Here is a 17,796-nt window from a genome sequence, read left to right on the forward strand (position 1 = left end):
TTGTAAAAACTTACAATTTAATTATTAATTTTTAGCGAAAAACGATAAACAGAATGAGTTAAAGTCAGCATACAAATCGAGTTTATTTTATACATTAGTGCATATATATGTAAGTAATACAATGTAAAGTAATACAATTAAATCATATACTACTTCACAATATCTTTTAGATAATATAAAACTTCACTTTTTGATATAACTACACTACATACATAGGTACATAGTAACATACATTTTAAAGTATAAGCGTATACATATACATATGTACATATCGCCGATTTCTTTGCAAAACCGCCCATCGCGATGCCTCGGCCAGTGGCAAAAGCGCCTAAAAAACTGGGATTTTTTTTTTTAACGGCGCTTTTTGAATAACGTTTTTACGATTTTGATGCTTAAAGTTCGGTGCGTGGAGTTCAGGTTTACCAAGTCTCCTTTTTGCCACTATGGCGATTTACATCCATAGCGAAATAAAAGCGTTGTGCGTAGCGTTTTCTGACACCTAGCGTTAACGCCAAAGTTTTACACCTAAACAAAAGCGGCAACTCTACGTGAAATGTAGAAACAGCAACAGTGGAATACGAAAAAAACAGTTTCGTCATATCCTACAGCGAACTGCACTTTCCAACGCTCTGTCAAAATCGGATTTTCCAACCGCCCAGCGTTTCCGCCACGTTATTTTGGGTATGCTTCATACAAATTGTATAGGCATGAGCAATTTTTGACATGTAGACTATGCTGATGCTTTTATATAGGTGTATGGATATCAGGCGGTTTTGCAACTGGTCGATGGGCGGTTTTACAAAGGCATCGGCGATACATTTTTTAGTAATAAGTACACTCTTGACTCATACATACACAAAATATCGTCCCTACTACATTAAGTTACTTTCAAAGTGCATACATAATTACAACTAAATAATTAATAATTTCATCATCGTGTACTAACTACTCATACATATTTTTAATAATTAGTTTTTATTTATTATTTTCCAGGTGTAATTTTTCACATATTTATGCATGCCGTATGTTTGTACATATGTATGTATGAACGTAAGTGTATCAGTCTAGTAGTCAAAAAGTGTTTAGCATATGACTTGCTTGTCGGGGGTTCAATAACCGCGCAGCCGTGGGAGAGACGACTGCATCTGAAAAGAGAAATAAAAAAAAATAAAAAACGAAATGAAGCAACTGCATGCGAGTTGATTGGACAACAAATGATTTTTGCGCAAATAGCAATTAAATTACAATTTTTTCTTTTAAATAATTATATACAAATTTCATCAAGGTATCTCATGGTTATGCAAAAATTTCATGAAAACTTATTTGCCTACCACACGCGAATTTCCATAGTTGAGACCACCAGCTTGCAGCAACGACCGCCGACAGGTTCGCCATTCATTTCCGCATGTTGGTTTTTCTTGTTGAAGATATGATGATGATATATATGTACATATTCTAAAGGGGACTAGCAAGACTGACTGGCTGCTGCCAAAAAGTTTATGCAATTTCAAGTCAAGTCAATTATTTTTTTAAGAGTAAATGAGAGCTGCGCATGCGGATCAGCTTTTGCGATTTTTTGCTGCCTGCTACAACATCAGCCCCCATACATGTGGACACACTGAGCTGCACTTTGTTGATTGCTTATTTTTTATTTATTAATATTTCCTTTTTTCTCTGTTTCATTTCACTAAAGTTGGTCACTTGCTTGGACGTGCGGGCGCTCGCGCGCACTCGCTCTTCAGTCGTCGAACTTCATTTTGTATTCATTTTTAATTAGTCTAATATGTTTTACAGTTAAATATGCTCCAATTACTCAATGCATACATTATTAATATTCGCAAAAGGAAAAAGAACGATGTGGAATCAACATCTTTAGCAGCTGCTTGCACGCTTTTGCTATGCTTCACGAGTCTGCATACATATGCTACGTTTGTATACCTAAATACGGGTACATATTTTAAATAAATCATGCGCCTCCATGTAAACTCACATGCACAGTTTTATTGGCTTGCCCACCAACCAACAAACAAACATCCAAGTAACTGATTCTGATATTTTATCCCCCTCTTCGTCTTCACCGACTCCATAGCTATTCGTGTTCGTGCGCACCACAGCTCATCATCCACATGTAATCCTCTCATCTTCCCTCCAATCGCCCAGTGCCCCGGCTGTTGTCACGCAAATCACAATATGCCGCACTTCTTCAGCACAATTTTGCGTTTTCGCGCCGCCGCTGAGCTCTTTTTAGCCGCGCGCAACACAATTGTGCCACTATTGTTTTTCGTGAAAGTCGGACTAAAGGCACTGATTGTAGGCTGATGACCGCTGGAACCGCCATTCAAGCCGCCGCCACCACCACCACCACCATTTCCACCTGCATGCGCATACGCCTGTTCGCTGCTTTCATTTAGCATCAGCTGATGACATTTTGTGGCCAAGTATCGGAAAACGGATGCCACATTCACATCTTCCTTAACGGAGGTGCGTATGAGTCGACAATTTAATTGACGCGCCAGTGTTTCCACCTCGTCTGCGCTCACTACCGATTGTTCGATAAGATCGATTTTATTCTGTACGATCACCGTTGGTATCTCATTGCATTCGTTTGCCACTTTGCGCTTCCAGTCTCGGATCGCCTCGAAAGAGGCGCGATCTGTCGTGCTAAAGGTTAGTACACACGCCTGCGCGCCGCGATAATAGGCTTTGGTTATGGCGTCAAACTCTTCCTGGCCGGCAGTGTCCCACAACATGATGCGCACATCCTCGCCGTCGATTTCGATTTGTCGCTCCAGAAAATCGACGCCAATCGTCTTTTTGTAATCCTTGGTGAAGATGCCTTTGCAGTAGCGCTGGATCATCGAAGACTTGCCTACACCGCCATTGCCTACAATCACCACTTTAATGGCGATTTCGATGTCGTCCTCGCGCATTATGTCATAGGCGTTCGAGGGAGCCGTTGTTGTAGATTTTACTAAACCGGATGAATAAAAAAAATTTGCTTGTCGCTTGTAGCTTGCCGCTTGCCGCTCGCTGGCAAACTTCACGCTGCAGCTATGTAACTGAAAGACAGTGAAAAGTTGTCTCGCGGTGCTTCAGCGCATCGCTATTGCGAATGAGTAATTAATTTTACGAGTGAATGGATGGGATATTTATTTGCCTTTTGTAATTAACAACAATAGGTAACATTTAGCATTCAGGTTGGAGCGCTGACTTCGACTATGCTAATAAGAAGCGATTTGAAACGGTTATTTTTAGTGGCGTTCGTTTTAATTGTTTTCGGCTGTTGCTGAACATTCGGTAATACCTGTGAAATATAACACAATTTTTAATAACGCATATTTATAGGTTTTAAAACATTTACTAAAATTAAATACTAAATAGTTAGCATCTTAGCTCATTAGCAGTGTTTTTGTTTCATCAATGCTGTAGTAATAATTTATCATGTTGGTAACCGTTATTTTTTTCCTTAATTCCATACAAATTTTTATAGCTTGTGGGCCAATATTTTCCATTCACTTTCTATTAAATGATTTCTCTGCACTTTCAACCTCGAGCAACAGCAACAACAACTAAGCAAATGCTTGCATGGAACTACATACATACATACATATATATGTATGTAAATCGAAAAATAATTAACCAATAAACTAAACAACTTGACTACCAACACGCAATGCCACTAAAGTTGTAAATCATCATCATCACCATCCACTGCAGCAGCAGCAGATGCAGCAAAAGTTTCCAACAGCACAGCGGTAAGCTGTAAGTCAACTTATCAGTTTCGCTTACTTGCAGAAAGTCTTCAAGCTCTGAATGCACATAATCACAATCATTAATGTTCAATAGACTACATTGCTAATGCATTGGCCAACCGAGTTGGCGGTGGCGGTGCGGGCAACGAATTTTTCGATTACGATTTGGCAGCTACGCTCATGCAACCGGCGACAACCGGTTGGAGGTTGGTGTTTACAAGCGTTCAAGTTATGCGTTGCCGCAAGAAAAATGTGGCGTTATACCCAATGCATTAATGCAGTTGGGCAAGGGGGTAATCTGAAACACTATCTGCTAGTGGTTGTTCTTCGCCGATAGACTTACGTCCCGACTCCCGAGCAAGATGTGAAAATATCCCAACCGGAGGATCTGCTCATTGGAGCCTCTTAATCTATGCGTACGATAAAGATGCCAGACGTACTCCTTTGGAAAGTATCTTACTGCTTTTTTTTACTTTTTTTTTACTTGATTTGCTCAAATAAATTAAGGTGAAAGGTATGAAATTTTAAGAAAAAGCAAAAAGCTTATGCTGGATTTTCACTAGGCGTTAAATGGCAAAAATGACAAATGACAAAGTCGGGCATTAAAAAATATTCGTGTTATTATTTTAAAAACATAGTCATTAAATTCATTTCCACATGGCATTTTTTTAAATGGCATGCATTTTTTGTCATTTCAATGCCTAGTGGAAATTCGGCATTAGTTTTTATACATACGGCTCAATATCTCACACTTCATACAAAGTTTAGAAATATTCAATCACTTTTCATTAATATTTTGAAATTTTTAATATTAGAACATTCTTGGATATGCACTTTTATCGCTCAGAAAACAAAGTGCAAGTCAGCGAAAGAAAAAAATATTAAAAATCAAAGCAGTTGAAACTTGCACTTTATTGTATTAAAATTTTATGAGTTATAAAACTGTATCTTGCTTTCTTTGAGTTTTAGACAAAGCGATGTTTGGCGGTTCGATGTACTAGAGATGTCAGTTTATACAAAACAAAAACATCGATATTTTCGATGCATCGATGTTTTTTCGACATCCCTAGTTTAGCCGGCCCCACCAACTTCGTCATAGAGAAAATCAACTGTATTAAGTTTCTGAAGGCTGTTTTTGTTATGCTTGATGTTCATAGCCAAGTTAGAAAGTTGACAACTTTAGTGTGAACAAGTTCAGCTAGAATTCTATTGTCCTTTATTGCTTAACGAACAAGTCTCAGCTACTCTCACGTAAGAGTATTCCAGTGATTCAATAACGAACTATACATATGTATATGTACATTGGGGTGGTACAAAAACAGTAAAGTCGGAATTGTAATGCTCGCACCCCCTAGGATTGTTCTATATCGAAAAAAAGTATACCACTATTTTTTTTATTTTGAAATCAAAAAATATTTAGAGGTCGCTCAAAGCGCCCAAAGTTTTTTCATGTATTTTTATATGGGAAAGAAACAACTTTTCGTAGAAATGGTATAGAATTCTTGAAAATCAATATTTTTCGATCGGAAAACTCTGGTTCTCTTCAAGTGACTTTCAATAATAATACCCAATTGTTTATTCAACCATTTTTTAATACGAACGATTGTTTAGTGGTCCGCCCATTGCAGTTTTCGGGGGTTTTATGGGTTTTTGGCGGACCTATAAATTATAGTTGCGATGAAAAAATGGTTAAATTAACAATTGAGTATTATTATTGGGAATCTCCTGCAGATAAACAGAGTTTTCCGATGGAAAAACATTGATTTTTAAGAATTATATACCGTTTCTACGAATAGTTGTTTTTTTCCCCATATAAAAGACATGGAAAACTTTGGGCGCTTTGAGCGACCTCTAAATATTTTTTGATTTCAAAGTAAAAAAATATGGATATATTTTTTTACGGTATAGAACAATCCTAGGGGGTGAGAGCATAAAAATTCCGACTTAACTTTTCCACATGCATTTTTGGACCACCCTAATGTACCTACACATATTGAGATAAGTATACTCGTATGTATTCACAAGTATATACATACATATATGTACATATGTATTTAAAAAAAAAAGCATCTAGTTCTAAATTTAGATTGACCTTTTTTTTGCAAAATTATTGCCAGTTAGATAGCATCAGTTTGCAAATGGTGCGCATGCGCATTCATTTCCGTATTATACCTGTCACATGTATTGTTGTAGGTGATGTACATATGTACATATGTACTTAAAAAGCGGGGCTATGCAAGACATGGAACACTTAATTAAGAAGGTGCAAAATTAATTGAGCCACACAGATGGGCGTGTGGATGGAAAAAAAACGTAGATATTCGCACTTACATACAAAGGGTACGTTTGTATGCGGGTATACCTACATTTTAAAAAATGTTTGTCGCCAACTTAAAACAATTATGTATAAAACATATTTAATTAAACATTACAAAACATATTCAATGAAGATTTCCCCTCACACAACCCTCATAGCATGAATGCCATTCAATTTTATGGAAATACCAAATGTTTGCGCTATCTTGAGGAATATTTGCGAAAGCATTTTTCTTACATGGCTCTTCATTCATTATTTACTCTTTCTCTATTTTAATTAAGGCTTAAGCTTAAGTAATTTTCGCATTTTTGTTGATATTAACGTTCTTGGCGTTGACTTGTCGGCTTAGTGTTTGACATGCGCCGCTTCGCACGAGCTACGCACACAGGCGCGTCTACGCAAGTATTTTTGGAACCTGTTTGTACCTACGAGCCTCAAAATGATGATTTTTTAATGGTGTTGCCTTTTGAATGCCCCTTTCTCTTTTCGTGTGTGCGATTCTAAATTAAAGCTAAAGGGTGAGAAATTTGTGTGTTCCTTTCTTAAAATGTCACACTCTTGTAAGGCAACATTCTATGCCCAGTGAGCATTGTCAGGGCAGAGGGTTGCCCTGAAAATCAGATGGTTGTTTAAAACGACAATAGCCCTGTTCGCGTACGCACTATCCAGTAAAAGCCAATACTAATTTTACTGGTTTTTACTGGATGGCGTTTTCGTACGCAAAAACTTGAAAGAAACTAGCAAAAGAGGGTAGATTGAGAGAGTAAAAATGACAGCTGAACTCGCAAGTTTTTTTTACTGCATAAATTTTTGCTAGTAACAACATATTTGCTAGTAAGAAAAACAGCTGATGGCATGATGCTTAATGCAATTCACATTACCAAAAGAATTGCTTGTGGTGCTTTTGGAGTTGAAATACTATTTTTCTTAGAAAATTGCATCGGAAAATAACAAATTAATTAGCTGTTCATAAAACTTGCAACTTCTTGCTGGTTTTGCATTTTCGTACTTTTTTGCATATTTCTCTCATTGCGAGTAAATATTGGCTTACTCTCCGAAATTTTGCTACTGACAAGTTACTGGATATTTTTTTGCTGGAGAATACGAAAACACAACTAATACTATTATTAAGGCAAAGACATACCTTTTTGCAAGGGTGAGTGTAACATCAAACACATTTTGCACCGGGGCAGGACAACATTTTTTGGAAGAAACAAGATCACCATAAGTTTGCTTTACAAGAATTTACATTAGACTATCTCAAATGAAACTACTATTTTTTTCTTTCGATCCTACATGAAAATTTCGTTGTCGGCCACCGAAAAATAGTTGTGGCAAAATTTCAACAACTATCTTCATTTTCAGTTAATAATAATAATAGATTGATATTTTAGTGGAGGGCACTACAGTTTTACGCCGACTCTTTTTCATGGCTGAATACACTCGCAAATATTTTGCCAATTTTTTGTAAAAGGTTTCGTTAATTTTTTCATTATAATTATGTCGTCGAACATACATTGTATGGAAAAAATGACTGACAGCATCAACAAGAAATTAAAAAAAAAAACAAAGGAATTCCTAGCTACTTTAAACTTGTACATACTTAAGACACTAAAATTGAATATGCTACAGTATCAAAACCGTTATAATGTTGTTTCTAAAGCAGTTCTCGGCAACATTTTAAGCAAATTTTATAAAAATTTAATGTCACATTTTTATCGATTGTAATATAGTGTGTATGTATGTACTTAAGCTCGTTGAAACATATTTTTGCCACTATTACCTTTTTTTAAAGTTTACCCAATTGTATCGATTAATTTTTCAATAACTAAAACTTAAAAAAAAAGCGTTGTAAAATGTAGGATTCATGAGCTAGAAAATCTTGCAAAAAAAAATTGTTTGAAAATGTCTTCAAAATTAAAAAAAAAAACAACGAAGGAACCCCTCGATTTTAATAGATATTTTTGAAGACGGCTTTAAATGGCCCTGAATTGTGTAAAAATATTTTGTTGAAAGTCATTAAATGTTACTTTTTGTGACTAACCGACTTTTTTTTTGCATTGAAGCTAACAAGCGCGCATTTTTAAATAACAAAAAATGCGTAGATATTTAAAGCGCAGCCCTAGTGGAAAACCCACGCAAAAATTTAAAAAAAAAAAAAATTAATTTTTATTCAAATGCCAGTAAAAATACAGATTATTGTTTCGGGTTTCTATTAAATAAAATTTAAAAAAAATCCTGTTTTGTTGCCTCTCTTCATATTCAATGTACATATGTATGTATGTAAAATGTACTTTGTTTGAGCAGGTTTCATTGGCTTCAGTAGTAGCTATGTGCATACATACATACATATGTATGTAAGTTTGTATGTATATATGAGAACTTGGTTGCAGCGTGTGCCTCGGGCAATTTTATGAATTTTTTCTTCATTCTTGTTTTCGATAGCTTCTACATTTTTTATTCCTCTTGGGTGTTATGTATTTCTTTTCCATATTTAATCTTTTATTGCCTAGTTCTTTGCTACCTTTTTGCTGAATATATGATCATTTCTTTTCTTCTTCTTTGTGCCTTGGTGCTTTACACTTGTCTGATCGCATTCTACGAGTATTTTATTTTATTTTATTTTGTGGTAGCCACCGCTATTTTTTTAGATGTAGTGACTTTTATAATATTTTCTCCTATTTCTATTATGCACATATCCATTTGTTTGGGGCCATTTTATTGTGGTTTTCATAATTGTTATTGTTGTTATTGTCATACGTAGTAGGTTTTACTGACCCATTCCACACTCGCCAATACCATTGGGCAGCTACATAATTAAGGTCGTCACAGCACACTTAGAAAGAGGCTAAGCAGATTGGCCCGCTTGTTGCGTTCGTTTACTGACTCTGAGGCAGAGTGATATCCGACTATGTGCTTCTAAAACTCGTTAATTAATGGTGAAAATTCTAATCAGGCCATTCATATATTAATAAAAGCATAAGTACGTATGTGTGTAGTTGCATAAACCTTCTTCGACTATGCTTTATTTAAAAAAAAAAATTTATTTTTAATAACGACTTTTAATAAACGGAAGCACATTCTCCTACATAAATATGTACATACAATAGTCGGAATGTGTTATATATTTAATTTATTAACGAAGTTCTTAGACATGATATGCCATTTCACAGCTAACATTTAGTCAGTTCCCGTACCCGTATACCCTTAATAACAGAAATCATACAAATCCAGGTTTAAAACTTTGTTCAAAATTTAAACAAATTCCCCATACTTCCATCAAAATTTCACTCTTTCTATTCAGAATTTTTAGAAAATTTTGGGGTAGGGTTTTGGCAAATTTGATTTTTGGCATTTTTTTTATTGTAGGTGTTCCATATAAAAGAAAAAATTCGATAATTTTTTAATTCGTTTTGATGGAAATTTTATGAATTCATTTTAAGTTTTGCGCAAAATTTTTAACTTAACGAAAAGTTTTATTGGGTTTGAGGCCATTTTTAATGAAAGTCTTTGTGGAAAACACAAAATATAATAGAAATTATAGCTGCTATTTCAAATCAGCGACATCAGCTAGTGAGTGGTCTACCCACTGAGCCTATGTAAACTGCTACCCTATAGTCAATTATTTACCCATGATACAAAAAAGAAGGTAGTTTCGCTTTGATATCTTTTTTTACAGAAACTGTGCTTATGACATTTATACTTCTCGTAAATTGCTCAAGTAGCACTGCCAACTGAATAAATTATTGTTTTGGAAATTTTAATATTTTTTAAAGGAATTTTTTATGCATTAAAAATAATAACACACAAGGTAAATTTATTTCATAATATTAGCACAGTTGTTAATAAGTGTGTATTGATTTAAAATACCTTAAATTACCTTACCGCAAAAAATGTGGCATTATCTGCAACGTTACATGAAATATTATTATATCTGGTACTTTATAAAATTTAGATATTAGGATTTTGCTACGATTTGGATCCTTTTTAGTGGAAATATGACAAAGGTGTGGTAGCTTACGGCCAACTTATTTGTGATAACGCATGATGTATGTAGTCATGAAGAGGGAGGTAAAAAAGTGTCACAATTCTTGGAGCTCCTTGTTATATAGTTTATAGACGGATACACTACTCTCAGATTGGGCATATCCGTCCCGAGGCTGAAAATTTTCTGCCGAAAAGTTATTGGAACAACTAAACAGCACTTGTTTATTGTCTTTTGTTTTTTTTAATTTAGACATAAATCTTTTGAAAATATTTTTTTTTAAGTAAAAAACACTTTTTAATTTCTTCAAAGAATACGGTAGCTCCAATTTAAGAGAAAATGTCAAAAGCACAAATCAGATGTCAAATGGGAGCAATTTCTGAAACTACCTTTAAATATTTGTATCATGTATTTACCAAACAAATTTATACAAGACACGTGTACAGTGAAACCTCGATGTAACGAAGTAAAATGAGTTGGACAAATGCTTCGTTATATCTATAGTTTCGTTATAGTTATAGAATACCAAAACCTCGATTCAACGAAAAATGCAAATTGTTAAAAATAAATCGTAAGTGTAGCTTTCTTAACGCACTCTAATCATGAAAATATTCAGAATTCATTTTGTAGAGGGTTTTGAGTCGAGACTTCGTTATATAGAGGCTTTTGCTAGCGGGACTTTAACCGTAAACATGTATATGTATTCGATATACATATCTATGGAGTATTTTTGTGTCGAAAATTTCGCAAAAACGAGGTTTTTTTCTGGAGACTCAGTTAACATTTTGTTGTATTGAGTTATCAAGGTATCACTGCATTTACATACATAATTTCACATTTTTATATTAGCTTCGAAATAGTCAATTGAGGACACTATGTATTGTCTCTTCATCTATTATCAAGCTTCTGCTTGATTTCATTAATGGTCGAAATTTTCTCTTAAGTCGCTCGTCTTTCTCCAGGTTATAGAAAATTGCCTCTCTGGCGACATTCATAGAATTTCTCTGCTAAGAAGTTGTCGGCAAAAATATCACCAACATTGTCAGCTTGGAGACCAGGCAATCTGCTGCTACTTTTATATCTGCCCAAGGACTGTCACTCCAGCAACACACCCAAAAACTCTTGGGAGGATTTGTATGCTGTTACAACAAAAAGTTTTTGATCAAATAGAGAGAAAGATTCGTGAACTGTACGCATACATATATAGGTACGGTGACCAGATTTCTGTGGACCAAAATTGGGACACTTCTACAGCATCGAATCCGAACATACAATTTGGTTTTTAAAATAAAAAGACATAACATCTTTTAATATAGTTTTATTTAAGATAAAACAAGGTGAAAAAAACTTGAAAAGTGCTTTCAAAAATGTATCCACACAATAAAGATATTTTGGCAAGTTTTAGCTACTTTTCTATGTTTAAAAAATGTTTTATGACCTTTTTATTAAAATATAGCTTACAAATATCTACAAAAAAAACTGTAAATCAAGATTTTAAACTTTGTAGAACATGTACAAAAATTCTACGAACAAATGTTAATCAAAATCTTAAACTTTGTAATCAGATTTTTTTTTTATTTTTTTGTGCATGCAATTTTGTAGCCCATTAAATTTTAGTATAACATTGTGCAATTTCAAGTAGTTTGGAAATACCGTTGATTTTTGGCAAGTGTTTGTTCGCGCATTTTCTTCCATAAAAAGTATGTACGACATTTTTTTTTATGGGGAAAATGGACAACACCTTCCTGGAAGGTCCTTCCACAAAAAATTTACCAAATTTACACTTCTTTTTAATAGAATTGAGTTGGCTACAAAACTGCATACTCAGAAAGTTTCTAAATAAAAATCTCAAAACTTTGCTTTAACTTGTCGATTTTTGCTAATTTCTGTACAAAGTTTGATTTAAATGGTTTTTATTATATAACGACACTTTCATAAAAAATAATAAACATTAAATAATTAACAAATTATGACAGCAATAAAGCAAGAGTACCAGTTTGACAGAATAAAACATAACCAAAGTTCATAGAAAATAAGGATGCTGGCTATGTTTATGGCTTCCCTATATTCAATGTTCTTTGTGAAAGAAAGTGCTGCGACGTTATTAAAAAAAATTGTTTTTGGGCCAGAGTACAGGAAGACTCTTGTTAAATTAACAAATAAAACACTGAAAATCGGGACTTAATCGGTACAAATATAAATAAACGGGACACTTAATATTCAGCGGGAATGGTCACCGTACGCATAGGTGAATCACTCCAAAGCAGGTGTAATAGGGAGTCATATGCCTCTTTTAACGTCATCGAATGTTTTAAAAATCAAGTCATACGTTCACATGGACTATCCATGGGTTGACAAGGAAAGTCGAGACGTGTAAATACAATAGAAGAACCGAGTTCCGAACGGACTAACTGTATTTGATTCAAAATTGTTGGCGAAACTTCGCACAGAAGAAGAAGAAAGAACACGAAACTATCGACGCAGCCAAATCTAGCGAAGACTGCCTGCTTGTATTTTTTGTTGTTCCAATCCATTCTTTTCGCTTGGTTGCTTCCTCTGCCAACGGTACTCAATGAATTATTTCTCTAAGCTAAGTTTGGTTGCTACTCATTTGGCAGTAGATCGGTTGCTTTGTTGGCTTTTCACCATACACCAAAAATTTGCAGATCCCAAGAAAATTATCTGCCTTTATTACACGTGTTGTTGCTTTAGCTGTTATTATACAAACATACATACATACATATGTACATATAACTTGACTTTAACTGCAGTACAATGGTACGATTTCATTAGCGCAAACGACGACGACGACTGCTGCTGCTAATGCCCCCACACGGCAACCAGCCAACCAGCCAACCATTCAGCCAACTCACAACCACTGACAAATACTCGTTGTAGCTGCCATGGCGGTATGGCTTAGGCCAGCCAGCGCACCTGTTCTTAATCGTTCCTCGATGACGCTACAAGGCTGCAGCTTATAATGAACAACAAAGTATTTTAATAATTTTTTCATTATAGAAGCTATTGAGAGTTGCAGATATGGCCGGCTGTTGCATGCAATGCAATATTTGATTACAGTTGATTACTATGGCCGCCGCCGCCTTTCCTAAAAGTAAACTACTTGCAACCAGAGCTGGTATTATTAGCCATTGTCTGTTCAGCACCAACTTGTCAACCCACCTATCCACATTTCTCGGCTTTAAATCAACTAGTATGTACATATGTATATATGTATGAAGAAATGCCTCGAGAATATAAAGTTAATTCGAATTAATGTGAGTGTATATGCGTGCACGTAATATGTGGACGCTCGCTGCAAAAATTTGCGGACCAGGTTGCATACTAGTAACTTGTTATGCTAACCTGGACCACTTCAAACGTAGAACGCTGATATATGTATGTGTTGAACACCACCTCCCCAGTGCCCATCGGCAATATGATTCGGTTGCCGAAAGTGCCATGGTCCAAAAGGAGTAGTTGTCTAGGTGGGCCCCCATGTTATGCAGCGCGTTGGACCAGAGGTGGTTAGGTCCAATGACATCGCAATGTTAATGTAACCATATTTTCTCTATATATATGTAATTGGACCATTTTGGTTACTGGTGTTGGTTACAAGGTAGCGTGGTCCTGTACTAGTATTTAACCTAGTACCACTTTTTGCAGAGTTTCTACATCAATATGAATGTATGTATGTGTGTTAAGAGATGCTAGTAAGAAATTGAAATAGACACCAGTAACTGTACATAGTTTACCACAGTTTTCTTTAATTATTTGCAATGAGCAACGGCTTCATCAACGGCAAAGCTTTAAATATGTAAGTATGTATGTATAAGGCAAATTGCTGCCTTTGTGGCTTTTGCCTCTCAGCGCCACCATTTGCTAATTTAACTTTTTTTTTTAAATAAGTTCTATATCTTGATTCTTGAAACTTCTCAATTGCGAGGGTTCAGCGGAAATGTAAGAAAGTAGATAGGTACATACATATGTTTGTATGTGTTTAATATTTAGCTATTGTTTTTGAATTATGCAGATTTATATAATTTTTGTTATTAAATGCTGCTTAACTATAAATCCACTACAGGAAATTTTTTCGGCAGCTTTGCTGTCGGTACTGTGGTACTTTAACACAACTACATAAAATGTCTACGATTTGTTGTTGTTGCTGGCTTCTGTTGCACTATGTCAAGAAATCAATTTCGTTGCATTCTCACATTTTTAAGTTTCTTCGCTAATATTTCTTTATTTTTCTACACCCATCTTATTGTTTTTTTTTTATAAATTAAAGTTGTTTTGCAATTGACTTTAGCACAGTGAAAGTCTCATCATACATACATATATATGTATATGTATATGTATGTATGGATATGTACTTGTACACTTATCACTTCACTTCATATTTTCTTCTCTTGTTTTTCCTATGGATAAACTAAGCAAAACATGTTTATATGCATAGCACTTTATCTTTGTACTTTGCACATATGAATGTATGTATGTATGTATGTATGCATGTGGGCTCCGTTTTCCAGTTGCACTTGCGGTAGCATTAAAATCTTACTTGCTGGTTAAAAACATGCGCTTACACTCGAAGATTGGTTGCGACTGCGCTTGGCCGATTTTCAAAGCGATCGCCTCGGTATTTGGCCACAAAGCATTCAGTTGTTTCTCACCAAACTTGGCTTAAAAGAGACCAGTGTTGTCTCTTTAGTTTTAAGCCATTACCTATTCCGCCATTTATGCGCGGCTATAATCAAATGAAGTTACATATGCAGGTACATATAAAATTTATTTATTTATAGAGTGATGTTTTTATTGTATTTTTAATTAAGAGATATTAATTGCAGATATAAAGTTGCATATACAAAACCTTTCCACAATTGTCAACCGGATATACATAAATAGCAGTGCTTCCGGAAATGTATCACAACTTCCAATGGAACAAATCACCTTTTCTAGTATTACTTTTTGTTGTCATTCCAATGAACACTTTAAATCTGCGCTGTATGTAACATTTCATTTTTCTTTTGAAATTAACTTAATCCAATCCTTAACGAAAACCTAAACTTTTGTTAATTCGCGTTGCCCATTATCGATAAATGGCATTTCCATCTATTTCCGTCGTTAGGCTCTTAAACAGTTTGATGGTTTGGAGACTTGGTGATTATATGTACATAAGGGTGATCCATAAATGCATGTGAAAAAGTAAAATCGGAATTTCTATGTTCTCACCCCCTGGGATTGTTCTATACCCAAAAAAAACTATACCCCTATTTTTTTGTTTTGATATCAAAAAATGTTTAGAGGTCGCTCAAAATTTTCCACGTATTTTATATGGGCAAAAATCAACTTTTCGTAGAAATGGTATAGAATTCTTGAAAATCAATATTTTTTGTTTATCTTCAGGAGATTCCCAGTAATAAAACGCAATTGATTTAATCTTTTCTTATAGTAGCTATATTTTATAGGTCCGCAAACAACCGCCAAAACCCCAACAAATGCGATTGGGGGATCAATAAAACATTTTTAGTTTTAAAAAATGGTTTGATAAATAATTGAGTATTATTAATGGAAGTCTTCTGAAGAGAGCCAGAGTTTTCGAAATGGCACATATTGATTTTCAAGAACTCTATACCATTACTACGAAAGGCTGATATTTTTCCCATAAAAAATACATAGAAAACTTTGAGCGCTTTGAGTCAGCAAATAATACGAAAATCGATCCGAAAAAGCAAAAGAAACAGTGGATGAAATGCGGATTATTGTCCATTTACCGATTACATTTTCGGTTACTTTGACGATCCGTTTTCCCGCTAAAGTGTGCGTCAGAAACGTATGTACAGACAAGTGCCGAAAATTGTGAAGCGGAGACCTTTCGGCTGCTTCTTTCCACGTTCAGCCATTAGTTGCGTTTTTTTACTCATTTCCAGTAAAATCCAGTAAAAGTTTTTACGAATTTTCATGTTTTGGCGTTTTCGTACGCAAAAACTTGCAAAGTAGGGGAAATTGAGAGAGCGAAAAATGACAGCTGAAGTTGCAAGTTTTTACTGGATTTTACTGGATAAATTTTTACTTGTAAGAATTTGCCAGTACGAAAAACAGCTGAGCGCATGTTGCTGGATGAAATTTAAACTAATAAGGAAACTGTTTGTGGCTTTTTATTGTTGAATTTCACAAAATAAACCTATTTAAATACAAAATATATTGTTTTATAAGGAATTTGCTGCGAATAAACAACCAATTTATCAGCTGTTCATGAAACTTGCAAATTATTACTGGAAAAGCGTTCGCGTACTTTTTTGCAAATTTTTTCTATGAGAGCGAATTCTTAGAAATAAAGTTACTGGAGAGTTACTGGCAAGTTACTGGATAATTTGTAAAAAAAACACAACTATTGCCGACTAGGAATATGCATGATTCAATTTTAAAAGGTAAACAGTTTTCTCGTTCCCTCTTAACAAAATCGGCTCCCTTAGCAAGGTACTTTGTGTGGGTGTGGGTGTGTGTGCAACCTTTTGTAAGAGAGTTAAGGGAGTGTCAAAACTCGAATGATAAAAAATTTCGCAAATTTTCACCCAAATTTCAAACCTTTTTTATCCAGAATCTTTAGAAAAAATTGTGGTATGCAGTTTTGTAGCCCATTTAATTCTCGGATTGTATTCTAATAAAGTGCAAGTTTCAAATTGCTAAAAAATTGCGTTGATTTTTGAGACATTTTTTGGTTGAAGGTGTTTCAAGTTTTTTCGACAATTTTCTTTTATACGGAAGACATTGCCCACCAAACAAAATTGTCAAAAATCAACGGCATTTTTTAGCAGCTTGAAACTTGCATTGCAATATACTAGGCTACAAAACTGCATACCACAATTTTTCCTATAGGTTCTGATTAAAAAGTTTGAAATTTGAAATCTGAATTTATATGGTGTTGCTAGACTTTTATAAAAAAAAATATAAACATTAAGGGCCGGTTACTTAAACTCTGGTTAATGGGCTGTTTTTGCTTACGCGTAAATGTACATTTAGCGCATTTAGCTCTAAATGCTACTCTAAATGTACATTTATCCATACAAAATTCGTCATCTAAATGCAACTCAATCTTTGCATTTAGAATCTAAATGCTAAAAGCATCCCTGTGATCTTCCGAAATTTCCACGATTCGAACATGGTTTAATGAGAAAAAGTGGCAACATTGCTTTTTCGAGTATACAACCGCTAGCTGCGTTTCAGTGATCGCCGATCGAGATTTCATTTATTATTTTACATTATTTGGATAAAGAAAAGTTACGCAAATTCAACATCGATATGATGCTGATAGAAATCTGGATTAATTTGTGATCAACTCTGTTTGTTTTGTTTCCTAATTAGGTGTGGAAAATATAATTGGCAGCACCGACAAATGAATATATACACAAACAAATGTTCGGTTATGGTTAAAACAATTCAGGTTTTTGTATTGAATTTTCGGTTTAGAATTTATTTTTCCTTTTCAGTAGGGGTTTTTGCACATTATCTTTTCCGTGAGAATTTATCGTAATGGATACGGATCTGAATAAGCGACTGGAACACGGCTGTTTGTCAAAAGCATACGATTTCGAACTCGCGTAAATGTACATTTGCTAAATGCGATAGCATGAACGCTCTTCGAAAACATATGTTCGAAAGTGCTAAATGTTGCATTTTAAATGCACCAAAAACGCTGCATAACACTAATCTGCGGTTAAACAGCGTTATCGACGTCTTCGACTCCA

The 17,796-nt window shown here is 34.8% G+C and overlaps 1 protein-coding gene across 7 annotated transcripts in view; it reads right to left on the reverse strand.

Moving 5' to 3' along the window:
- Window positions 1-446: 446 nt before the first annotated feature.
- Window positions 447-17,796, reverse strand: part of LOC118737467 (ras-related protein Rab-23-like) — a 36,917-nt gene continuing 19,567 nt past the window's right edge. The window contains exons 1-4 of one of the 7 annotated variants that reach the window (XM_036468025.1): window positions 14,266-14,556; window positions 1,991-3,304; window positions 1,332-1,938; window positions 447-1,145 (exon numbers count right to left, since the gene is read on the reverse strand). In XM_036468025.1, coding sequence (XP_036323918.1) covers window positions 2,184-2,930 — 747 coding nt within the window. In that variant the 5' untranslated portion in view covers window positions 2,931-3,304; window positions 14,266-14,556 and the 3' untranslated portion in view covers window positions 447-1,145; window positions 1,332-1,938; window positions 1,991-2,183. Of the gene's footprint in view, window positions 1,146-1,331; window positions 3,305-14,265; window positions 14,557-14,609; window positions 14,683-17,796 lie in introns of those variants that run through there. The other 6 variants (XM_036467988.1, XM_036468005.1, XM_036467996.1 and 3 more) reach the window with 6 other exon arrangements.

This window comes from Rhagoletis pomonella, unplaced genomic scaffold, assembly GCF_013731165.1.
Source record: "Rhagoletis pomonella isolate Grant_MI unplaced genomic scaffold, Rhpom_1.0 Rhpom_scaffold_00001, whole genome shotgun sequence".
In the NCBI taxonomy this organism is placed as follows: Eukaryota; Metazoa; Arthropoda; class Insecta; order Diptera; family Tephritidae; genus Rhagoletis; species Rhagoletis pomonella.